Source organism: Loxodonta africana, chromosome 10 (genome assembly GCF_030014295.1).
Source record: "Loxodonta africana isolate mLoxAfr1 chromosome 10, mLoxAfr1.hap2, whole genome shotgun sequence".
Taxonomy (NCBI): domain Eukaryota; kingdom Metazoa; phylum Chordata; class Mammalia; order Proboscidea; family Elephantidae; genus Loxodonta; species Loxodonta africana.
In genome coordinates this window covers 29,525,173-29,552,027 of record NC_087351.1, presented here as the reverse complement: position 1 = coordinate 29,552,027, position 26,855 = coordinate 29,525,173, and the positions used below count along the sequence as shown (strand labels likewise).

At 40.1% G+C, this 26,855-nt stretch overlaps 1 protein-coding gene across 1 annotated transcript; it reads right to left on the bottom strand.

Annotated features, from left to right (window-relative positions):
- Nucleotides 1-4,807: 4,807 nt before the first annotated feature.
- Nucleotides 4,808-6,018, bottom strand: LOC100677793 (olfactory receptor 11H7-like). The gene is given in 1 exon segment (XM_064291931.1): nucleotides 4,808-6,018. A coding segment is annotated over 1 exon segment (945 nt). The 5' UTR covers nucleotides 6,016-6,018; the 3' UTR covers nucleotides 4,808-5,070.
- Between the last annotated feature and the right edge of the window lie 20,837 nt (nucleotides 6,019-26,855).

The following is a 26,855-nucleotide window of genomic DNA, read 5'->3' as shown; positions in this document are numbered from 1 at the left end:
AGAGTAGAACTGTGCTCCTCAGGGTTTTCAGTGGCTGAAGTTTTGGAAGCAGATTGTTAGGCCTTTCTCCCAAGGCACCTGTGGGTGGATTCCAACTGCCAACCATAAGGTAAGGTTAGCAGCCCATTGTGTTAACTGCTTGCACCACCAGGGACTCCAGATAAACTTAAGATGGGCCTTTTCCTGCTTTATCTCCCTAACCATCTTTTTTTCCCTCAGTCTTCATAGTTTCCAGGTACCTAACTAGAGAAAAGGAGCCCTGGTGGTGCAGTGGTTAAGAGATCAGCTGCTAAGCAAAAGGTCGGCAGTTTGAATCCACCAGCTGCTCCTTGGAAACCCTATGGGGTAGTTCTACTCCCTCTTATTGGTTTTCTACGAGTTGGAATTGACTCGAAGGCAATGGGTAACTAGAGAAGAAGGTGCCCTGATGGTGCAGTGGTTAAGTTTTTGGCTGCAAACCAAAAGATTGGGCATTGGAACCTGCCAGGAGAAAGTTGTGGCAGTCTGTCTCCTTAAAGATTCCCAGCCTAGTGCCGTCGAGTCCATTCGACTCATAAAGATTACTGCTTTGGAAACCCTATGGGCCACTTCCTCTCTGTTCTATAGTCTCACTATGAGTTGGAATTGACTAGATGGCAACAGATTTTTTTTTTTGAACTAGAGAGGTCCTTTTCTCCCTCCCTCTTTCCTTAGGTCTCCCAGGATTCAGGTGACCTTATCATAAGAAAATGGCCTTACTTGCCAAATGGCCTTACTCAAAAACTTAATAAATCACTTACACTTCCCAGTGATCAACCCCTCTTAATTTTCTTTTGAATGTTTCCTAGTTTTTGAACATCTAACTCAATTGGCATCACATAGTTCATAAAGAAAATGTTCTACACTCCACTTTGTTGAGTAACTTCTGGGGTCTTAACAGCTTGTGAGGGGCTATCCAAGATGCTCCTCTGGTCTCACCCTGCTGGAGCAAGGGAGAATGAAGAAAGTCAAAGACACAAATGAAATATTGGTCCAAATGACTAATAGGCCACATGTACCACAGCCTCCACCAGACTGAGTCCAGCACAACTAGATGATGCCCAGCTACCACTGTTGACTGCTCTGACAGGGATCACAATAGAGGGTCCTAGACAGAGCTGGAGAAAAATGTAGAACAAAATTCCAACTCACGCACACACACAAAAAAAGACTCGACTTAATGGTCAGACAGAGACTGGAGAAACCCAGAGAGCATGGTCCCCAAATACCCTTATAGCTCAGTAATGAGATCACTCCTGCGGTTCAACCTCCAGTCAGAGATTAGACACACCCATAAAACAAAATGAGACTAAATGGACACACCAGCCCAGAGGCAAGGACAAGAAGGCAGGAGGGGACAGGAAAGCTGTTAATGGGAAACCCAAGGTCAAGGTCGAGAAAGGGAGTGTATTGACATGTTGTGGGGTTGGCAACCAAAGTCAGAAAACAATATGTGTATTAATAGTTTAATGAGAAACTCGTTTGCTTTGTAAACCTTCATCTAAAGTACAATAAAAAAATGTAGCATACACACTGTAAAAAAAAAACAAAACCAAAAACCTTCCCATTTCTTTATCCCAGTGGAATAGGAGATTCTGGTCCCTCTCTCTCCCTACCACAATAGTGTTGTTGTCATGTGGCTTTGAGTTGATTCGCACTCCTAAAAAGTCTATAGGACAGAATAGAACTGCCCCATAGGATTTCCTAGGCTATAATCTTCAAGGGAGCAGATCACCAAAGAAAATTTTCTTTTAATGGCTTGAATCTCTGTGAGAAGAAAGCACTTTAAAGCAATGTGTGTCTAGCAACAGGGGAATGATTAAATACGTTAGATTAATTCATACAATAGGACATTATTCAACTGTGAAAAAGAACAACATATATCTATTTGTGTTGGCCTGCAAATAAGATCACAAAATGTTAAGAAATTTTTTAAAAAGTTACAGAATAGTCTGTATAATATAATCAGTTTAAAGAATATCAAACCTTAATATACGTATGCATTTGTTGGCATGTATATGCATACAAGCCTAACTGCTACTAAAGTTGTTATTCGTATGAAGTGGGATTGCGGAGAAGGATGGTGGGATCTTTTTACATTTAACTTTATACTCTTTTGTATTGTTTGAAAATTTTATAACAAACATGTACTACTATCTTTTTTAGGAATACAGTTTTATTAAAAGGATACAGAAGAAGCGATGCCTAGGATGAGGCCCAGGAGGGTCCCTGACAAACAGCTTCTGTGTCCTCAGGTTGTGTTTTCTCTCCTGGTGCATTGATGTCTACTACCACCAACCAGGAAGCTCACTTGAGCTTCAGTGTCCAGAGTTTTTATTGGGGTTCATTACATAGGCATGATTGATTGAATTATTGGTCATGTCACTGAATTCAATATCAGTCCCCCTCCCCACCCCAAAGTTTTGACTGATATCACAGTTGGGTATTTCTGGGGTGACCAGCCCCCACTCAACATGAGCCACCTCCTTAGCTTAAACTCTCAGGTGTGGTTCAAGCACTTACACTCCAAACATTCAAGAAAGTCTAAGGGTTCAGAGATCACCTCCCAGGAATCAGAGACAAAGACCAAATTCTTTAGGTAAAGTAATTTTTCACCCTGTAGATATATAAAATGTTCTGAGGCCCTAGTATTAGCTGTGAAGAGATACATATAATAAATAGTACAAAGCATGTGCAACTTTTGTAATAAGATACACTTCATAATGTGGGTTTGAAAACAGATAAGTTTCTTAAGTATTTAAAATATCTAAACAATCACTTAATGATTTTTTGACTAAAATATATTTAATTCTAGTGAGGACGAATTCAAGAACTAGCTCATTCACCCAATTCTACAAATGATGTTTTCTCTTGTGCTTACCATGAGTCAGGCATCATGCTAGATCCTTGGGATAAAAAGATACCAGTCCTGCCCTCAAAGGCCTCACAGTCTAGGGAAAGAGACACATAGCCTCACCTCAAAGCGTCTATAGCACAATGGTTGGAATTTGAAGTTAGTGTATTCTGATGCACCAAGGAGAGACACAAGTCCAGCCTGGAGTGCTAGGAAGGTTTTTTGATGGAAGTGATTTCTGAGTTGAATATTAATGAAAGAATAGATGTTTGACAGGAGAAGCTACATATTTGACATTTAAAAGTTGCTGTAGTAGGATACGTTTAAGTTATTGAGTTCTATACACAATATTTCCTGTCCTTCTTTCAGCTAATGAGTTCAGGTGAATGACTGAATCATTACGACTGACTTTAGGTAAAACAGTGATGGATAGTTCAAGCTTGTCTTTAGTGCCTTTCTTAAACATGTTTTCTGATTTATTTTCCCACCCTTTTTAGGTCTTTCTGCCAACCTGAAGTGCAGTGCTCTCCTGTTGCCCATGGAATGCCGAGGAGGCGCCACTGGGTCCCCCTAGGTGAAGGTTTTCTTCCTCTCTTAGGCTACAGGAATGTTTAAATATTCTCATCTGTAACTATATTATTGGATGATTTGGCCTTATCTGTTGCTGTCAAGTTGATTCCAACTCATAATGACCCTATAGGACAGAGTAGAACTGCCCCAGAGAGTTTCCAAGCAGTGCCTGGTGGATTCAAACTGCTGACCTTTTCGTTAGCAGCTGTAGCACTTAACCACTATACCATCAGATTTGGGCTTAGTAGGGTGAAAATCGAAAGGAATTTTATTTTTACTGATCATGTCTACTTCAAACATCTTCTGAGGTCCTATTTGTTTCTACTTCTGAATAATATCTCGGGCAGATATGACAGCTTTTCTGATGACTCTTAGTAGTAATATATGTTCTCCTTATCCATGTATTGGAAAGTCCAAACCACGATTTTAATTTTTATCAAAACTAAAACTTATTCCCACATACTGAGTCTGACTTAGGGTTGATTTGCTTCTTCCCACCTACCCTTCCACTCCCCCTCTCTCACATTGCTAGGCTGCTGCTGGTTATTTAAATTTGGAGTGAGGGAGAAGGAAGGCCTGGAAAGTTCTTCTTTGACCGTGATATCTCTATTCAGGCACTTTTGGCTTCTAGCTGTGGCAAAAGTCTGAGTGTTTTCTCTCATGGTGAGCAGCTACCTCAAATGCAATTCCCTGATATGGACAACGCTGCCCTGGCTGGCTACTATGGCTTCCTTCTCATCCCTGGATTCTGGTGTCCCAGACTCTCTTTTGGCATTACCTTACTTCGACAGGTAGTACTTCTGGGTGGGATCCCTTTCAAGATGGCCCAAAATGCTTACCTTCCATGAGGTCGACCCAGTCCGAATGTGGGTATTCTATATTTGTCCTACTCTTGATGGAGTTCAGTTTGCTCCCATTATAGCCCATCTCGCTCTGCTCTGCTCTCAGAGACAGCTTCTCAACAGGATTTAGATTTTTTTTTTCCAGATAGAATCCAGGGACAGTCTTGGTGTCCCTCAAACTCCAGGGACCAAGGTCAAGCTCTCTGAATGGTTTTCTTGATGTACCCCTCACTTTGCTTAGGGGGATCACATAGCACACTAAAGACTCTCATCGAGGATATTCTTACTAATGGCCTCCATCACACTTCCAGTCTCCATTTGTACACTGTTGAAGAGGATGATGAGCTAAGAGTTCTGAGAGACCGATTCAGAATCTCTTAGTATGTCCAGCATTGATATGTGGAGATTCTGCCAAAAATACAAGACAAGAGGCTTATTGTTACATGGCTTAAAAAAAAAAAAGTGATAGAAAAGTATGTAAGAAAGTAACTTGATTGATTTCTCTTTCCAAAGTTGTGCGGACTTAAAAAAATATCAAAACCTTCCTGGATAACTATTAAGATTTTAAAGTTATTTTTATGTTTTGTTGGGGGGCTAATCTTTTCTCCCCATGGAAACACATATCTGAAACTAAAAGGGAATCAACATATGATCAATACACAATGAGTTTGGCTTTGCACAAATGATCTGTGATGGTTATGAATAAAGCAAAGTCAGTTTGAATTAGAGAAAGAGGATTATTCTCTCGCTTACAGTAATAAATTTATTGGGTTGTACAAAGTCTATTCATGAGCTTTGGGTAATTCTCATCCCACAAAGGACATGACAGAGGGCATATTTCATGTCCTTGTTGCGTAGGCTGTAGATGATAGGGTTTAAGACTGGTGTCACTACAGAGTATATCAGTGTGATGATCTTCTTCATAGCAACTGAATTGCCAGACATGGGAGTCACACACATCACCATTATGGTTCCATAGAACAGAGATACCATCACTAAGTGGGACTCTCAGGTAGAGAAGGCTTTTCACTAACCAGCTGAAGAAGAGACTTGAAGCACAGCTCTGAGCACCAGGGAACAGGACCCAAGGATGTAGAAAATGGTGAGAACGATAATAAGAGAGCTCACAGAGTGGAATACATGCTCTATGATGGGTTTAAGGGCACAGGACAGGGCCGTCAGTGGGTCCACATCACACAGGAAGTGATCAATGATGTTGGGATCACAAAAAGGTAGTTGGGAAATGAAGGAAATGGGAATTAAATGTCCAAGGAAACCGATGAGCCAACAAAGAGACACCAGAATGCCATAGAGCCTCTGGGTCATGATGGAGGGATAGTGTAGTGGGTGGCAGATGGCCAGGTAACTATCATAAGCCATGACACAGGGGAAGAAGTATTCCTTTGTGCCCAGGGAAAAGAAGAAGTAGAACTGCATGAAGCAGCCAGAGAAGGACATGGTCTTGGTTTTGGAAAGAAAATTGACCAACATTTTGGGAACTGTGCAGGTCACATACCAGATCTCTAGGAAGGAGAAGTTGGCCAGGAGCACATACATAGGGGTATGGAGTCGTGGGACCCATCTCACCACACAAATGATGGCCACATTCCCAGTCAAAGTCAAGATGTAGACCAACAGAATCATTGAGAAAAGAATGAGCTGCATTTTCCAGGGACCAGGAAAGCCCAGCAGAACAAAGTATGCTACAGTAGATATCCCTGATTTATTCATGGTCCCCAGCTGTGGAGAGAAGACAAATAGATAATGACAATTGACTCTGTTTGCTGCTGAGGCAGCCTGAAGCTTTCCTTAGGACAGAGAGTTTGATTCATGCAGGCAAACATACAGATATTCTAAAAAAAGTCTTGAATGAATCCTTCCATATTCTGAATGAATCTTTTGGCCCTGATTCTTTGCAAATATATACTTCCAGGCTAGTTGAGCTTTCTGTGGCAGTGGTCAAAATCAGTTAAATTTCATTTTCTTCTGATATTAAGAAGCCTTAAACTAGAGGAAAAATGGTTTGTCTTTTACCTAATTTTTTTTCCAGCCAAAGCTGTTTATACACAGCAATTACTTAGTGCTGTTGACATCAAAATGTGATGACATGCATACCATCATCGAATTTTCTAATCAATTTGAATGACTTGTGCTTTTACATTATTTTAGATTCTTTCTTTCTTGGAGCCATTTCCATAGAATTTATTTTCAATCCAAAACTTTTGAGTGATACCAGAAAAAAAAATCCATAAGGATATTCAAATGATAAAATTCTTTATGTATATATACTAAATACATTTAAATTGGACTCCAGCTCATTTGGCTTTTAATCCTTTGTTTTTAGTAATAAAAAAGTCACTATTATCACTTCTGAAAGGGTGATTGTTAATTTCTCATCCTTCACAGACATTTAAAAAGATACGTCATTAAATATAAATATAACCTATGTGATGTATTGAGAAGGAAATTACAATCACTAAAGAGATTCTTTTCTAAAGCTCTTCTTACTATGTCCGCCACAAGTTTTGCTTCAAATTCACGATTTGGAAGATTTTATTCTAGTCCATTTAAAAAACAGCCCCTAAAACAACAGAATACAAGAGAATCAAAGATATTGTTTCAAAGAAATATTATTCACCCATGTTACACAATTTCCCCTTGTTCCGTTTAGAACACCATTACCAAAGGAGGTTTCTTTTTAAGAACAACATGTAACTCAGAGAAAAGAGCACAGCAATAGTTTTAACATATTAGAATCTCCAGAAAAATTTAACAAGATAACTTTAACTTTTTGATTGACAAGAGGAAAATATACCTTAAAAATATTTTTCATGGAAGTGGTGTCTTTTGTGACTAGGTTGATTTAGTTTCCTGTATTGAACATAGGGTGAAGGTATATAAATAAGAGTACTCACTGAAATAATCAAATTGAAAAAAAAAAAAAAAAACCCTTCTATTCAATGTGGTTATATGAAATAAGAGAAATGTATTATGTAGCTGTTGCAAGCTCTCTAAATTCATATGGCATAAAGTTTAGTAACCTCTGAGCCTATGTATCTAGAAGAAACTGTAACCTTTGTATTGGGTTGGTTATGTCAAACCAGGTTGTAGTCTAATGGACAAGAAACCAAGAAGAGAAAGGAACTGAAAGATACATATACACACACACACACATACACACATATACATATATGTTGTTGTAGCTGCCGTCAAGTTGGTTCTGACTCATAAAGACCCTATGTACAATAGAACAAAGCACTTCTTGTCCTGAGCCATTCTCACAATGGTTGCTATTTTCAAGCTCATTTTTGTAAGCACTGTGTCTGTCAATCCATCTTGCCGAGGGTCTTTGTATATAAAATATATAAATCCTAATTTAAAATGCTTTTTTAAAGTAGGATTTTTGTGAACAGTTAAATTAACCTGCATTGATGATCACTGTGGTGAAGCATCTTGAAAAATGGTTCTCCACCATAGGAGTTATATCCTGAAAAAACCCACGGCCGTCGAGGCGATTCCCACTCAGTGATGGAGTAGAACTCCCCTGTAGAGTTTCCAAGGAGTGCCTGGTGGATTCGAACTGCCGACCTTTTGGTTAGCAGCTGTAGCACTTAACCACTATGCCACCAGGGTTTCCAGGAGGTCTGTATGTTCTCCATTTTTCTAAGCAAGAAACAAAACTCAACAAGTTTGAGAAAGCAGTGATGCAGAGAACAACCATTATCCCTGGAACAGAGCAGCATCAGCAATGACTCTGAACTCAGTCACAGACTTTGACCGAAAATGCAGAAGGCTGAACTCCATGCATTTGAGCCATACATCGCTCTAGTTGACAAACAAAGAAACAAGCAAAGAAACATAAACAACCTTCCAGAAACTGCTAGTCAGCTACAGGGAAGCATGAAAAATGAATTTCACAGATAATTTCAAACGTAACGGTAGGAAGTAGTTCCCAATATATTCACCGTTAAACTCTGTGGGAAATCTTACTCCTCATGCTGCCCTATTTGACATAACTGTTAAATTTTTTTTTTTTTTCTATCACCTCATCTGAAGGTGCAGATGAGTAATGGACCAAGAGGGGAAAGCTGGTGAGAGGAAACAAACAGAGAAACAAACAAATTCCAGTTTTCTTTTGGTTTCTAGTCTCAGTCGATAGAGTTAGCTCCATACTATTTTGCTCAAATATCTAGAAGAGTCAGATGGTTTCTGGTCACCCAGGGATGACTTTGGCTCCCTTTTTAGTGCTCTCATTTTGGTGAGTGTGAATTCCCCATTGATCTAAGTACTTTGTGGGATTTTTTAAAAATTTTGTTACTGAGCTGAAGAGAAACTGATATTCTTTGGTATGTGAAATCATGAGCATATTGAGTGAACAAATGTACAGGTGGATAGGCCCAATGTGGTGTATCATAGCAGCAACGCCCATCAGAGGAGACGTCCCATGCATACATGAAGCTTTCCTAGGTCATCCTGAAGAGAGTCTGTAGGGAGGTCACAAAGTTTCTCTTCTCCCCTGGCTCTAGTGTGGAAACCCTAGAGAGAGCCCCATGCTTGGCTTGTTTCTCTTCCCTTGCTCCATGAGATTCTGGTGCCCTATTTCCCATAGAGTGTGTTGAAACTGAGCTCTAGTCTTATTTTATGGCTTATAGTAGCCACTGTTGAGAATCCTCAAGTCTCTTGTAACTTTTCATGTTTTCCCTAGGGATTTTCTTATTTCTTGCCTTATGGTTTCCTTCATTTATTTGATAAATTGATCCCTAGGGATTATTAAAAATAATGTGCAATTTTAACTCTAAGGAGACCCTGTAGTCTCCTTAAACATCTCTCCTTGTGCTTCTCAAACAGGGTATGTGATTTTGTGCCATGAGATACACAAATCCTTCAGTTAAATGTTTTCCTGAAGAGCCAATTTTATTTAGAGAAAATAATTTTATATTATACAAAATACAAAATTTTATATTATACAAAATACTATGGAGTAAATCCATTGCTGTCAATTCGACTCTGACTCACAGCAACCCTATAGGACATAGTAGAACTGTTCCATAGGGTTTCCAAGGCTGCAATCTTTACAGGAGAAGACGGCTATAGCTGTCTCCCATGGAGTGGCTGGTGGGTTCGAACCAGCAACTTTTGGTTAGCAGCCAAGTGTATAACCACTGTGAATAGGAAGTATAATTTGTAATGAACTTTTAAGATAAAACTTTGGATTTAAAAAATTGTTGTTCCAACATGTCCTGTGTTCTCTGACCACTGTTGTTAAGCATGCATCCTGTCTCACCATGACATAACTGGCATTAATCAAAAAAGCAAAAACAAACCAAAACAAATCAAAACAAAAAAAAACAAACTCCGAAAATAACAAATGTTGAAGGAGTTTCAGGGAGATTGGAACTCTTATGCACTGCCAGTGGGAATGTAAAAGGTACAACCACTATGGAAAATGATATGGCACCTCCTTAAAAGCTGGAAATAGAAATACCATACAATCTAGCAGTCCTACTCCTAGGAATATATCTTAGAGAAATAAGAGTCATCAAACAAATAGACATATGCACCCTTATGTCCATTGCAGCATTATTCAGAATAGCAAAGAGATGAAAACAACCTTAGTGCCTATTAACAGATGAATAGATAAATTATGGTACATACACACAATGGAATACTGCACATAAGTAAACACCAATGATGAATCTTCGAAACATCTAAAACGTGGATGAATCTGGAGGGCATTATGCTGAGTGAAATAAGTCAATCATGAAAGGACAAATACTGCATGAGACCACTATTATAAATGTACGACAAAAGTTTTACACATAGAAAAAAACAATCTCTGATGGTTACAAGGGAGGGGATGGGTGGAGAGAAGAAACCATTAACTAGATAATACACAAGTGTTAATTCTGGTGAAGGGTAAGACAGTACACATTATTGGGGAAGTCAGCACCACTTGACCAAGGCCAAGTCATAGAAGCTTCCTAGACACATCCAAGGAACTTGAAGGACGTAGTTACTGGGGCTGAGGTCTGGGGACCATGCTCAATTGATACAATATAGTTTGTAAAGAAAACGTTCTATATCCAACTTTTGCGAGCAGCAACTGGAGTCTTGAGAGCTTGCCAGTGGCTGTCTAAAATACATCTATTTGTGCCACCATTTTGAGAGCAAAAGAGAATGGAGAAAACAAAAGGCACAAGGGAAATACTAGTCCAAAGGACTCAGGGACCGCATGAACCACAACCTCCACCAGCCTAAGCTCAGAGGATCTAGATGGTGCCTGGCTACCACCACCAACCCCTGTGACAGAGATCACAATGGAGGGTTCAAGACAGCGCAGGAAAAAAACGTAGAACAAAATTCAAATTCACACACACAGACAAAAGACCAGATTTACTGGTCTGGCAGAGACTGCAGGAATCCCCAAGAATGTGTCCCTCAGATACCCTGCTGACTCAGAACTGAAGCCACTTCCAAAGTCCACCTTTCAGCCAAAGATTGGCCAGGCATATAAAACCATAACATAAGTGAGGAACTTGCTTTTTGGTTCAATCAAGTACAGGAGACTGAATGGGCAACACCTGCCCAAAAGCAGATGCTAAGGCAGGAAGGGATAGGAAAACTGGATGAATGGTGTGGAAAGGAAAGAAGGAGAATGCTGACACCTTGTGGGAAGCAACCAATGTCAGAAAAGCCTCAATTTTTGAGTGAGAAACTAATTTGTGCTGTAAACTTTCACCTAAAGCGCAATAAAATTTTTAAAAACTTATAAAACATTAGAAAAATCTGTGAAAGAGGAAAACAAGTCTACATTGTATAAACCAAATACAAACTAGCTATCATTGAGTCTATTCTGACTAATGGCGACCCCACGTGTCTCAGTTTAGAACTGTGCTCTGCTCCACAGGGTTTTCAATGGCTGATTTTCTTGGGAGTAGGTATGTCTTCCAAGATGATTTTGGGTGGATTCGAAATTCCTCTTTTTTTTTTTTCCTTTTTTGTGCTTTAGGTGAAAGTTCACAGAGCAAATTAGTTTCCAGTTCAAGAATTCCTACACAAATTATTTTGTGACATGGATCGCAACTCTTGTGATGTGTCAACACTCCCCACACCCCCATCTTTCCTGGTTTCCATTTGTCCATATTTCCTGTTCTTCCTGCCTTCTCATCTTTGCTTTTGGGCAAATGTTGCCCATTTCGTCTCGTATGCACGATTAAACTAAGGAGCACTTTCCTTACGTGTGTTGTTATTTTTTAAAACTGTGTCATCTTCGGGTAAAAGATGAACTTCAGGAGTGGCTTCAGTTCTGAGTTAAAAGGGTGTCTGGGGAGCTATAGTCTTAGGAGTTCCTCTAGTCTCTGTCAAACCAGGAAGTATGGTTTTTGTTTTTTGGTGAAATTGAGTTTTGTTCCACATTTTTCTGCAGCTCTTTCCAGGAATCTCTATTGTGAATCCTGTCAGGGCAGTCGATGGTGGTAGCTGTGTAGGGTCTAGATGTTCTGCGCTCAGGGTGGTGAAGGCTGTGGTTGATGTGGTCCGTTAGTCTTTTGGACTAATATTTCCTTCATGTCTTTGGTTTTCTTCATGCTCCCTTGCTCTGGATGGGATGGGACCAAGAGATGTATCTTAGATGGCCGCTTGCAAGCTTTTAAGACCCCAGACGCTACTCACCAAAGTTGAATGTAGAATATTTTCTTTATGAACTATGTTATGCCTATTGAGCTAGATATCCCCTGAGACCATGGTCCCCTGTCCTCAGCCCCAGTAACTCAGTCCCTCAGGGTGCTTCGATGTGCCTAGGAAGCTTCTATGGCTTTGCCTTGGTCAAGTTGTGTTGATTTCCCATATATTGTGTACTGTCTTTTCCTTCATCAAAGTTTTCGCTTGTTTACTATTTAGTTCTTGGTTGATGTTCAACCATTTCAGTAGGTAGCACATGATCAGGAACTGATAGTACTGAAGGAAGAAGTCCAAGCTGCACTGAAGGCATTGGCAAAAAACAAGGCCCTGAGAATTGATGGGATAGCAGTTGAGGTATTTCAACAAATGAATGCAGCGTTGGGAGTGCTCACTTGTCTATGCCAACACACTTGGAAGACAGTTACCTGGCCAACCAGTGGGAAGAGATCCATATTTATGCCTATTCCCAAGAAAGGTATCCAACCAAATGAGGAAATTTTGGAACACTATCATTAATATTATACACAAGCAAAATTCTGCTGAAGATCATTCAAAGCGGCTGCAGCAGTACTTCAACAGGGAACTGCCAGAAATTCCGGATGGATTCAGAAGAGGATGTGGAACGAGGGATATAATAGCTGGTGTCAGATGGACTCTGGCTGAAAGCAGAAAATACCAGAAGGACGTTTTCCTGTGTTTTACTGATTATGCAAAGGCATTTGACTGGGTGGATCATAACAAATTGTGGAGAATGGGAATTCCAGAACACTTAATAGTGCTCATGAGGAAGCTGTGCATAGATCAAGACACAGTTGTTCAGACAGAACAAGGTAATACTGCATGGTTTAAAGTCAGAAAAGGTGTGCATCAGGGTTGTATCCTTTCACCACATGTATTCAATCTGTATGCTGAGGAAATAATCTGAGAAGCTGGACTATATGCAGAAGAATGCAACATCAGGATTAGAGGAAGACTCATTAACAACCTGCGTTATGTAGATGACACAACCTAGCTTGCTGAAAGTGAAGAGGACTTGAAGCACTTACCGATGAAAATCAAAGACCACAACCTTCAGGATGTATTACACCTCAACATAAAGAAAACAAAAACCCTCACAACTGGACCAATAAGCAACATCATGATAAATGAAGAAAAGATTGAGGTTGTCAAGGATTTCATTTTTCTTGGATCCACAACCAACACCATGGAAGCAGCAGTCAAGAAATCAAAAGACACATTGCACTGGGTAAATCTGCTGCAAAGGACCTCTCTAAAGTGTTGAAAAGCAAAGCTGTTACCTTGAAGACCAAGGTGCACCTGACCCTATGCATGGTATTTTCAAACGCATCATATGCATATGAAAGCTGGACAATGAATAAAGAAGACCCTAAAAGAATCGATGCCTTTGAGTTGCGGTGTTGGCAAAGAACATTGATTATACCATGGACGGCCAAAAGAAGAAACAAATCTGTCATGGAAAAAGTACAACCAGAATGCTCCTCGGAGGCAAGGATGGTGAGACAGTGTCTTACATACTTTGGACATGTTGTCAGGAGGGGTCAGTCCCTGGAGAAGGACATCATGCTCGGTAGAGGATCAGTGGAAAAGAGGAAGACGCCCAACAAGATGGATTGACACGGTGGCTGGAACAATGGGCTCAAGCATAACAAGGACTGTGAGCCTGGCGCAGGGCTGGGCAGTGTTTCGTTCTGTGGTACACAGGGTCGCTTTGAGTTGGAGCTGACTTGAAGGCACCTAACAACAATTATCTAGTTAGTTATTTTCCCTCCCCAGCCCTTCCCTCCCTCTTAACTATCAAAGATCGTTTTTTTTTCTGCGTGTAAACCTTTCTTGAGTTTTTATAATAGTGATCTCATACAGTATTTGTCCTTTTGTGATTGACTTATTTCACTGAGCATAACGTTCTCCAGATTCGTCCATGTTGTGAGATATTTCATGGATTCATTCTTGTTTATCGTTGTGTAGTGTTCTGTTGTGTGTATGTACTATAATTTGTTTATCCATTCATCTGTTGATGGGCGTTCAATTGTTTCCATCATTTTGCTATTGTGAATCATGATGCAATGAACATGAGCGTGCCTATGTCTATTTGAGTGATGGCTCTGATTTTCTCTAGGATATATTCCTAGGAATGGGATTGCTGGATTGTATGGTATTTCTATTTCTAGCCTTTTAAGGAGGCACTGTATCATTTTCCATAATAGTTGACCTCCAAACAAGTGTGTTAACAGTTTGCACAACAAAGGGACTCTGTGCATGGTACAATGCGTGGGGGTGAGGGGGAAGGGATAAACGCAATTTAGAGTAAAATAATCTGTATTTTCTATTTATTGACTCTTATGAAGTACAAATATTAAAAAAAAAGAATGGAATGAGGTAGAGATGCTGGATATACTAAAGGAAACTTCCAAAGCATCACAATTTTGCTGAGTGTGCCCTCTCCCTCTCTTTTGTCATTATCTATGCAGGACATGTAGCACCACAGGGTAGAACTTCTTCACATACTGCATTGCTGTTTAAATGCTATTTAAACTACGGTTCTTTTTTTTTTTCTAACAGAGAGCTTTTTTTTTTTTTTTTTGGAAGAAAGCAAAATCAACTGTATTATAAATTTATATCTCACTTTTACATTTAAGGTAATGCTTTAGCCTAAGCTACTCTGCCTGGCTTCACCCTCCATTAGATGACTGTCTCTTAAACAGCAGGCATAAAAAAAAAAAAAAAGGCATAGTGTTTAGGAAAAAGTACTCAACTTCTAGGTGAGAGTCCTGGATCCCTGGGTGGTGCAAGCAGTTTGTGATTGGCTACTATGGAGCAGTGGTTAAGAGCTCAGCTGCTAACCAAAAGGTTAACAGTTGCAAATCCACCAGCCGATCCTTGACAACCCTATAGGGAAGTTGTACTGCGGGTATGAGTTGGAATCAACTCGACAGCAATGGGTTTGGGCTTTTGTTTTTTATATTAACCTAAAGTTTGGTGGTTCACACCCACTACCAGAACCATGGAGGAAAGGTCTGATGACCTGCTTACCTATAGATTACAGCTAAGAAAACACTATGGAGCATTTCTACTGTGTAATGCATGGAGTCGCCATGAGTTGGATCCACTCAACAGCAAAAAGTTCCTGGTTAGAGTTATCCAGTATGTTTCAACAGTACAATTCATCATAATCAGAAACCTCTATGTATGTGGATCACATGATGTAAAAAAAGAGATAAAAATCATGAAGGAGAGGATCTTCAATCAAATGTATTGCTTAGGTATTAAGGAGTAGAATGTGAGTCATATATACATGAAAGCTTTGTTCATACCAATTTTCCTTTTGTAGTCCTTCATAATAACACCGTTTCATGGGGCAGTTTTAGTTGACCCAAACTAGAATGATTCAAATTGTAAAATTATTGCGTTATGTCCATTTTCAATGAAAGTTGCTATTTTATCTAATCTTGCTAGCAGGACATTAGGACTTAGTCATATGCGCAGTAGAAATAATCGTAAAATGAGGCCCTTAAGATCCTACGTGGGCTTCATCACAGATTCAGTCTCACATAACCTCCAACCTGCAGTCTACTATCAACAAAACATCCCAGGAGTTGAACATTTGTAATGTAAATATGATTATATTACTCACTTGTTCAAAAGTTTTGAAAGGCTTCTCATCTCATGCAGAAATAAAAGTTCTTAAAATGACTTATAAGGTCCTGAACAATTTGCCTCTCTGGTCACTCTCTGACTTTATCTCCATTAGTCTTTCCCTTATTCACTCTACTGCCAAACCAACCTCCTTGGTGTTACTTGAACACACTCCTGCCTCAGAATTTTGTAGAGAACTTGATTCTGCATGAAATACTCTTCCCTCAGCTGTCTACATGGCTCACTCCCTCGCCTCCTTCAAGTTTTTGCTTAAATCTTGACTTCTCGGGGTGGCCTTCCCTGACCACCCTATTTAAAAGCTCAGCCTTCTCTCCTATACTCCCTACCGTCTTTCCCCTTTCTGCATAGCACTTACCTCTCTCTGATATGCTATATATTTTACTTATTTACTGTTTTCTTTCACCAACTAGAATGTAAACTCCATGTGGGTAGTAGTTTTTGACAATTTTGGTTACAGGGTCTCTCTAGTGCTTAGAAGAGTGCCTGGAACATAGTAGTTGCCCGATAGTATTTGTTGCCCAATGAAAGAATGACTACTACTTTATCTAATGTCAAAACATTTACTACTTATGTAAGCATGAAACTTTCGGTTTGTCCCTAGTCTGGAAGACTCTCAACCATCAAGAATCAAGGAAATTAGAAAGTTGTTCTGTTACTAAATCCTTTAGTTCAGTAGTCATTAGGCATTAAAATTGGTTCTGTATTCACTTTTTAAAAAATTAGACTGTGTTAAGAAACGCCTTGAGTACAGCAACGATGATCCACCTGGGATAACAGCGCTCGGACCTTCTGCACCCAATCCCTCCAGTAATCAAACCTAAAAAATTGAGAGGAACACCACAGATGTAATGGCCTTGTATCTACCAGGATTGCCCATGTTGAAAATATAGTTGTTACAATTAGGTGAATTATAATATAGCTCTTCCTGGTTAGCTGAAGAATAAATCAGTGAAGGGTGCCACTGAGAAAATGTCTTCTTTAAAGTGTGCATTGGCCGCTGAAATCATGCCTTTCTTAAGTGATCCTTTATGTGTGGACAGTGGTCTGCTTTGTCTCACATAGATTACTTTCGGCTTATTCTAGCCTCAAGACTTTCTTCAATGTACCCTTCATCTCCTTGTTACGAAAGCTGTAAATCAGAGGTTTTAAGAAGGGAGTGACCACAGAATAGAACAAATAATAATCTTTTGAAGTTCAGCTGGGTTTTCAGATGTGGGGCTCACATCCATTGCCAAGACGGCCCCAAAGAATAAACACACCACTGTCAGATGTGATCCACAGGTGGAAAAGGCCTTTCGTCGGCCAGCTGCTGAAGGGACTTTTAACACAGCTATCAGTAAAAGGGCATAAGAGCCGAGGTTGTATAGAAGGGTGAGGATGATAATGCGGGAGCTCAGAATATAGAAGACAATCTCAGTGATAGGAGCTGGAGCGCAGGACAGAGACATCAGTGGGTCCATGTCATGCACAAAGTGATCAACAATTTTGGGCCCACAGAAAGACAAATGGGAGAGTTGTACTGTGGAGACTGAGTAACTAAGGAACCCAAACACCCAGCAAAGAAACATCAAGATATAGCAGAGTTGTAGGGTCATGATGATTGAGTAGTGCAGTGGGCGGCAGATGGCGAGGTACCGATCGTATGCCATGACACAGAGGAGATATGTTTCAGTTGTACCAAGGGAGGTAAAAAAATAGAACTGGAGGAAACAGCCAGCCAAGGAGATGGTTTTCGTCTCTGAGAGGATGTTGGCCAGCATACTGGGCACAGTGGAGGTAATGTACCAGATTTCAAGGAAAGCAAAGTTCCCCAGGAGAATATACATTGGAGTATGGAGTCATTGGTCCCACCTCACAGCACAGACAATGGTGCCATTTCCCATGATGGTAAATATATAGACCCCAAAGAACAATGAGTAGAGGAAAATTTGCATCTCCTGGCCACCAGGGAAGCCTAGGAGGACAAACTCAGTCACGGTGCTTTTCACTGAATTGTTCATGAATCCCAGGGCTGCAGAGAAGACAGAGAACACCATTACACAAGTTGTTTTGGTTCCTGAGAAACCTGTAGGAAACCTATGCATGGCATATATGTTGGCCATTTGGCAATTAGTTTGGAATAATCCATCCTTTGACTCTTCCTTAAAAGCTACCAGTCAATGATCTGAGTGATTCTAAATTTCAATAAAATTGGGTTTGTAGCACTAGAAGCTTTATATTTTATGGATTTTCTTCATCAGTGAGTTAGATTTGAAAATAATTCCCTCTCCTATTTGAAATTTTGAAAACTCAGAAACATCACCCTCTCACCTCTGTGAAAGGCAGCAGAGTGACTATCAGTTTGTGTTTCTTTTTCACACCCATAGTTATTTTAATAGATTCACTCTCAGTCTAAGTTACTTTTTATTAGGAGTGGAAGGACTATGTTTTTTGACACCTCTCACCCAATGGAACGTAGTTGACACACTTCTCACATTACCCAGAGCTGTGAATGTCCGTTACATAGTTTCTCTGTGTTGTTCACATCAGAATAATTTTCTCTTGTAACACATCAGTGAAGTATAAGTCTTAACACAGAAGCCAAAAGGAAAGATCATGGTAACACTTTCCTGGAGAGTAGAGAGCTAATAGTTACCTCAGAACATTCCTTGTATTTGCTTTACTTCAAACAAACAAACAAAAAAATATTTTTATTTTTTTTTTCATTATTTTAAACCCTCTAATTTATCAACGTGGCTGCAACAATGAGCTCAAGCATAACAACGATTGTAAGGATGGAGCAGGACTGGGCAGTGTTTTGTTCTGTTGTGCACATGGTCGCTATGAGTTGGAACCAACTCGACAGCACCTAACAACAACAACAACAACAACAATTTATCAACTGAACCTCTGCTACCCTAAACAAATACAGTGTTTCAAATTATTTTACCATAAATGTCATTTGAAACAATTTCTTTCAAAATATGTGGTTTGGCTACTTACAAGTAATCATTGTTGTGCTATCCAGATATTACACATGATAGGTTTCCACATTTCTGACTGTAATCCCCCCTGCCAGAAATTCAGAATCTTAATAAACTCAGAAAGATCATTTATCAAAAATCAAACAAATGGATATGCAAACATAACATATCTCTAAATGTTGCTATAGATCATTTCTTGTTGCTGAGCACACATGATATTTTCTTTTCTTGCAGGTTGGTGGTACACAAAACATACATGTAAAAAATATTCAACAAGCCTTATCCAAATGCAAGGATGTTTATTAATATTGCTTGGTATAAAATTAAAAAAAAGACTTTAATAATAGAGGAAATGGTTGGAGGATAAAAGCATGCGAAGTCTCTGTACTTTTATCAGAATTTTTCTGTCAACCTAAAACTGCTCTAAAGAATAAAGTTTATTACATTAAAAAGAGCACTTTATTTGACAAATTTCAAATAAACTAAAGTGCTTATGCCTTGTGATTTTAGTTTATTAACACCACAGTATTTAAAAATTTACTTTTCTAAAATAGAATCCTTGTTTTTAATAATTAAGAACATAAAAAATATGGAAACAGACAAAGAAAAATGAGAAATCATCTCACTTTCCAGAGAAAACAATTTTATCTCTTTGGAGTATTGTGTTCCTCTCTATTCTTAAAAAAAAAAAAAACAAAATGAGATTTTCAAAATACATTGCTTTATAACCTCTTTTTTCCATGTAAAAATATATGGCCTTACATCAGTAATTCTATTACTGCATTGTCTTCTATTGTATAAATTGAATCAACCCCTAGTGATAGATTTATGCTTGGCCTATAAAATGATTTTAAGATTATTAGAATATTTAATGATTAGTCAGTGTAGCACGTTGTAGTTTTTTTTTTTTAATTTACTTTTATTGAGCTTCAAGTGAACGTTTACAAATCAAGTCAGACTGTCACATATAAGTTTATATACACCTTACTCAGTTCTCCCACTTGCTCTCCCCCTAATGAGTCAGCCCTTCCAGTCTCTCCTTTGGTGACAATTTTGCCAGCTTCCAACTCTCTCTATCCTCCCATCCCCCCTCCAGACAGGAGATGCCAACACAGTCTCAAGTGTCCACCTGATATCATTCGCTCACTCTTCATCAGCATCTCTCTCCTACCCACTGTCCAGTCCCTTTCATGACTGTTGAGTTGTCTTCAGGAATGGTTCCTGTCCTGTGCCAACAGAAGGTTTGGGGACCATGACCGCCGGGATTCCTCTAGTCTCAGTCAGACCATTAAGTATGGTCTTTTTATGAGAATTTGGGGTCTGCATCCCACTGATCTCCTGCTCCCTCAGGGGTTCTCTGACGTGCTTCCTGCCAGGGCAGTCATCGGCTGTAGCCGGGCACCATCTAGTTCTTCTGGTCTCAGGATGATGTAAGTCTCTAGTTCATGTGGCCCTTTCTGTCTCTCGGGCTCTTAGTTATGGTGTGACCTTGGTGTTCTTCATTTTCCTTTGCTCCAGGTGGGTTGAGACTAATTGCTGCATCTTAGATGGCCGCTTGTTAGCATTTAAGACCCCAGACACCACATTTCAAAGTGGGATGCAGAATGTTTTCATAATATAATTATTTTGCCAATTGACTTAGAAGTCCCCTTAAGCCATAGTCCCCAAACCCCCGCCCTTGCTCCACTGACCTTTGAAGCATTCAGTTTATCCCGGAAACTTCTTTGCTTTTGGTCCAGTCCAGTTGAGCTGACCTTCCATGTATTGAGTGTTGTCCTTCCCTTCACCTAAAGCAGTTCTTATCTACTAATTAATCAGTAAAAAACCCTCTCCCGCCCTCCCTCCCTCCCCGCCTCGTAACCACAAAAGTATGTGTTCTTCTCAGTTTATACTGTTTCTCAAGATCTTATAATAGTGGTCTTATACAATATTTGTCCTTTTGCCTCTACTAATTTCGCTCAGCATAATGCCTTCAGATGACATAATCTTGATTGCTGAAAGTGAAGAGAAATTGAAGCACTTAGCGGATGAGGATCAAAGAGTACAGCGTTCTGTGTGGATTACTCCTCAGTATAAAGAAGACAAAAACCCTCAGAACTGAACCAATAGGATTTCATTTTACTTGGATCCACAATCGACACCCATGGAAGCAGCAGTCAAGGAATCAAATAATGTATTGCACTGGGCAAATCTGCTGCAAAAGAGACCTCTTTAAAGTGTTATAAAGCAAAGGTGTCACCTTGAGGACTAAGGTGTATCTGACACCAAGCCATGGTATTTTCTATGGCCTCAAATGCATATGAAGCTGGACAATGTATAAGGAAGACCAAAGAAGAATTAATGTCTTTGAATTATGGTGTTGGTGTAGAATATCGAATATACCATGGACTGCCAATGAAAAAATCTGTACAGCCAGAATGCACCTTAGAAGCTAGGGTGACTAGACTTCATTGGACATATTTTCTGGACGGACCAATCTCTGGAGAAAAAGATAGTACTTCGTAAGGTAGAGGGTCAGTGAAAAAAAGGAAGACCCTCAAAGAGGTGGTTTGACAGAGTGGCTGCAACAATGGGCTCAAACATAGCAAGCGTTGTGAGGATGGCTCAGGACCAGGCAGTGTTTCATTCTGTTGTACATGGAGTTGTTATGAGCAGAATCAACTTAATGGTGCCTAACAACAACAACAAACATCTCCAACCTCATCTCATAGTTCTATCAATCAAAATCTCTCCCATACTCTCTCTCTCACAAATGGGGTGTGCATACATGCTCTACTAATATAAGCTCTGCACATATAAAACAGGGTTCATTGCAGAAAAACTGAGAAGCTGAAAAGTAACAGGGGCCCACCCTTCCCTTAGCTCTCATGATCCCACTTATTGGTGTGCATATTTGGATTGTACTCACTAAGGTCTGCCTTTCAGTAGAGAAGGACTCCCCATCCCTTGTAACGCCGTATACCAGTGGTGGGCAAATTTTTAAACATTTTAGGCTTGTGCACAATATAGGCTCTGGCATTACAACTCAACTCCATTTTTGTAGTGCAAAAGTAGCCATACATGATACCTAAATGAATGAACATAGCTAATAAAATTTTATTTATGTCCACTGAAATTTGAATTTCATATAGTTAACATTCCATATGTCAAATGTTTTATGCAATGTTACTCTCTAATTGATTTTTCCAACCATTTAAAAATGTAAGAAAAACATTCTTAGCTTGCTGGGAATATAAAAACAGGCAGCAGGCCAGATTTGACCCATGAACCACGGTTTGCTCACTCTTGCTCTACATATTTATAGGACAGGAAAGCAAAGACCATCAAATTGACTAGAAAAAAAAACTAGAGAACAATGGAAGTTCCTTGGTTGAGTAAGTTGCCTTGTTAGAAAGCAGAGGCCTCTACTGGCCAGCAGCTGGAATCAGCCTGTTCTTGTACTGAGCTATCTCAGACCTGCTGGGGCAGCTTTTAGTCAAGTTACTGAAGTGAGTTTCCAAAGCCATCGGGATTTGCCTCTATGCACACACACCCAAACACCACAAACATACAATGACACACTCATATGCTCATAGCCCTCCCCAACACAGTACTTGAGTAATGTAACTTTGGCCTTTCTTTCTGTCTACATGATTTGTGCTGCAGTGAAATCTCAGTTATCTATGGAATACAGGACTAGAGAAAGATGGATAATGTGGCTAAATGAAGTTCACAGATAATTCGAAATCTTACCGAATCTTTTTCTACTGCCTCTAGCTCCAAAACACATCTATTAGTAACTTAAATGGAAAATTAAATTTACCTCACTTGTCTTTCTGACCACCTCAAGCGTTAGTACAAATGGGCAGCTGTAGAGAAGAAGAGGAACAGTGAACCTGGGCAGTCCATCCTGAATGAACTAGAAAGGGGGCTGGACCCTCCCTAATAACCAACCATTTGCTGGGATTTTAAGCCATTTGATCAGTGAGGAGCATTTACTTTTTAAATTATAAGTGAAGGGGTTCTTCTTCTTTTAAATATTTCTGTATTTATGGCTAACCTTTAGATAATCTGAAAGACAAGAGAGTCTTCTGGGCTACTTCTTTCTCGGTTTCTCCTTGCCACTTGCCAACAACTTGAAAAATATAAGAATAACCTGCCTTAATTGCTCTTGATGAAGGATAATCCAACAATGAAAAGTGCATTGCATCAATATTAAAAACAAAGCCCTACTAGATTCCCTGGGTGGTGCAGACAGTTAATGCACTTGGATGCTAGCTGTAAGGTTGGAGGTTTGAGTCCATCTAGAGGCATCTTGGAAGAAAGACCTGTGAATCTATTTCTGAAAATTCAGCCATTGAAAACCCTGTGGAGTACAGTTCTACTCTGACACACATGGGGTCGTCATGTGTTGGAACTGACTCCACAGCAATTGGTCTGCTTATCAGATTCAGACTATTTTCTAATGGAAGGAAATTTAGCGGCCAATAAATAATAACCAATACATCTTGCATTATTTTCCCTAAGTGAGCTGCACCGTGGACCCTCTGTGGTACCTTGTGAGCCCTAAATGTAACTATATCACCTTGAGGACTCCTCAGGAATGTGTTGGGAGAAGAGAACTGCAGGGTCCTATAAAGAACAAAGGAATGAAGACTCAGTGGATTTACAGAAGGGCCAGCATGCTCTTAGGCTCTGAAAGCAGTGTGCACAGGCACGGTGATGCGCTGATGAGTGCACGTTCCTTACGTACCTGGTGGCATTTCTGGTTCCAAGAGGAAGTTGTGAGAGAAACTCTAGCCACAAGACGCTCCTTATTAACACCACCTAAAAACAGAGTCAGGGATGAAGAACAATATTTGTGGCTCCAGAGACTTGCTTCCTTACAGTGTGAAGAACCTAAACAAACTGAATTCATTCTTCAGGTCAGTGATTATTAACAGTTTAGAAGTCTCTCCTGCAAGGGCCCACAGTTCCTCCGTGTGCTCCTTGGGAGGCATCACTCCCTGTGCTTGCATCTAATCTGATCTATATTTGTGTATATTTCTCGAAGGCTGGATTAGTGAGACACAGAGATCAGGAAAATTATCCAGAGATGCCGGGGAAACTTTTCTCTTAGTGGAGAAATCATCCTCTAAGGATCGAATCTACTCTGGAGAGGGGGGAAGGTGAGGAGAGAGGAGGGTGGAGAGGGTGGGGGTGGGAGGTGAGGAGTGGTGGCTCATGGGGGAGGAGAGATCACAGTGCGAGTGTGTTTTTGATCTTCTCTTGAAAATAGACTTACTTCATTCTTGGTGACTAACCAGTAAGCAATTATATTAAAAAAAAATCTTTGTCTATACATAATATAGTTTTGTTATGTTTGATATAAAATAATCCCTTTTTCTATTTTAAATGCAGTTTGAAAACATCTGTTTGAAAAAATTTAGTCATCTATAAATGCAAATTTATAAGGCTGCTGGCTGACATGGTTAATATTACTGAAAATGAAAGTTATGCATTGTAAACCGTTCAGAGGTGGGAAGTATGAATTCTTTCAGTGATATCAGTGGAAGGAGGACAAACAACATGAGGCAGAGAACCTGAAGACCTGAGAGAAAGATGAATTCAATCTGAGCTATTAAGATCTCAAGTAGAGATCATGGCTGAATTTAGCAGTGAGAATGAGGAAGCGTAAGTTTTCTCAAAATGTAGTTCCTGCACCAGCAGTATTAGCATCACTTGACAACTTGTTAGAAATGAACATTTTTAGGCCCTACCCTGATCTATTGAATCAGAAACTCTGAGTGTGGGGCCCAGCAATCTGTATTTACAAGCTTTCCAGTGTTTGTGGTGCACCCTAAAGTTTGACAACCACTGTGATAGAAGATAGAGCATTGGAGTCAGTAGGGTCAGGAATAAATTGAGAATAGTTTCAACAGAGGGTTAAGGATGATATTAATAGGGATAATTGTCACTTAGAGCTGAGCTACACGTGATGTTCAGTGTGTGTCTTAGTTATCTAGTGCTGCTGTAACAGCAACACCACAAGTGGATGGCTTTAACAAAGAGAAATTTATTTTCTCACAGTTTAGGAAGCTACGAGTCCGAATTCAGGGCACCAGCTACAGGGGACGGCTTCCTCTCTGTTGATTCTGGGGAAAGGTCCTTGTCATCCCCTGGTCAAGGAGTGTCTCAGCCTAGGAACCTCAGGTCCAAAGGACACACTGTTCTCCCAGTGCTGCTTTCTTGGTGGTATGAGATCCCCATGCCTCTCTGCTCCCTTCTCTCTTTTATATGTCAGAAGAGATTGGGTTAAGACAGAGGCTAATCTTGTAGATTGAGTCCTGCCTCATTAACATAAAAAAATTACCTCTAATTCTTCCTTATTAACATGATAGAGGTAGGATTTACAGCACATAGGAAAATCACATCAGATGACAAAATAGTGGACAGTCTCACAATACTGGGAATGATGGCCTAGCCCACTTGACACACATTTCTTGGGGACACAATTCAATCCATGACAGTGTGGGACTAAGATCTAAGGATCTGGAAAAGCAGAGTTGGATTTAAGAACTGGAGGAGCTTTTGAAAGAAGCGTAGAATAGGCAAGGAAATGGTGGAAAAGGTTATTCAGACGTTTTTTGAGCGTGGGTGACCTGGGATAAAGAGGGATGCCGGGTGAGAGCAGGGCTGAATCTAAAGAGAAGGTAGTGGTAAAGGAAAGAAAATTGGGACACAGACAGTTTTTGTCCTAGTCTGAGTATTTTCACTTATTAGATGTAAGAGCTTGGTGAGCTACAGTTTCATCAAATATAAATTATATGCCTTTCATGTGTACCCCATAAGGCTGATATGGCATAGGGGATGAAATTGTTGCCAAACCCTAGAAGGTGGGTTCTGTCTGGAGCACTCAGACCTAACAATAATCTGGACACCAGCTTTTGAGAAAGAGAAAGTAACTTTATTGCAATGCTTGGAGCAAGGAGTCAGTTCCTCAGATCTGAATCCTCGAGCTATGCATAAGTAGGGCTTCGATGTGATTTGGGCAGCAAGATGGCAGCCACGTAGGCTTAATGGGGAGGGAAAATTCTAGAAGGAATAGGTTACAGGAATTATGGTGGCCAGAAAACATGGTTCTTTTCAGACCTGTCGCTTCGGAATGGGGTCCAAGTAATGATTTTCCTTCTGAATTGTTCCACCTGCTTCTCTGTCCTCGGTTGAGGTCAACTAATGGTCACAGCTGGCCCTTTTGGGCATGAAGGGCAGGCTGAACCTGGCTTGGGCTAGTTTAAGGCAGTCTTTCTGACTACTGGAAATTTACTGGCATTCACAGGATTGGATTACAAAATGAGATAATGGATACAAAAATGTTTTGTAAATTTTTATACGGGAATAATTAAGATTATATGCAGTTCAAGGGCCTAAAGGGTTGATTTCTAACTTCCCATTTTAGTCTCAAGATTGTCATGGAAACATCATTTCTGAATTAGAATTTCCTTCCCTAGGGCTTGGAGGACTTTCCATTCCTCTGGGGCAACTAAGCTCCCTAGCTTTTCCCCCTTCCCAAAAGCATATTCTCAAGGGCAGGTGAAAGACACAAATTCTTTTAAGAAGAAACAACACTTTAAAAAAAGTTTTTGTTTACTTATTGTGCTTTATGTGAAAGTTTACAAATCAAGTCAGTCTCTCATACAAAAAGTTATACACACCTTGCTGTGTTCTCCTAGCTTCTCTCTCCCTAATGAGACAGCACGTTCCTCCTCTTAACCCTGTATTCCCCGTGTCCATTCAACCAGCTCCTCTCCCCCTCTTCATTCTCATCTCACCTCCAAACAGGAGTTGCCCACATAGTTTCATGTGTCTAATTGAGTCAAGAAGCTCACTCCTCACCAGTATCTTTATCTATCTTATAGTTTAGTCCAATCCCTGTCTGAAGAGTTGGCTTCAGGAATGGTTCCAGTCATGGGCTAAGAAAGGGTCCAGGGACCATGACCTCCAGGGTCCCTCTAGTCTCAGTCAGACCATTAAGCCTGGTCTTTTCATGAGAATTTGAGCTCTGCATCCCGCTGTTCTTCTACTTCATCAGGGATTCTCTGTTGTGTTCCCTGTCAGGGCATTGATCAGTGGTAGCTGGCCATCAGGCTGATGGAGTCTTTTGTTTATGTGGTCCTTTATGTCCTTTGGGCTCATCTTTACCATATGTTTTTGGTGTTCTTCATTCTCCTTTGCTCTCGGTGGGTTGAGACCAATTGATGCATCTTAGATGGCAGCTTGCTAGCGTTGAAGACC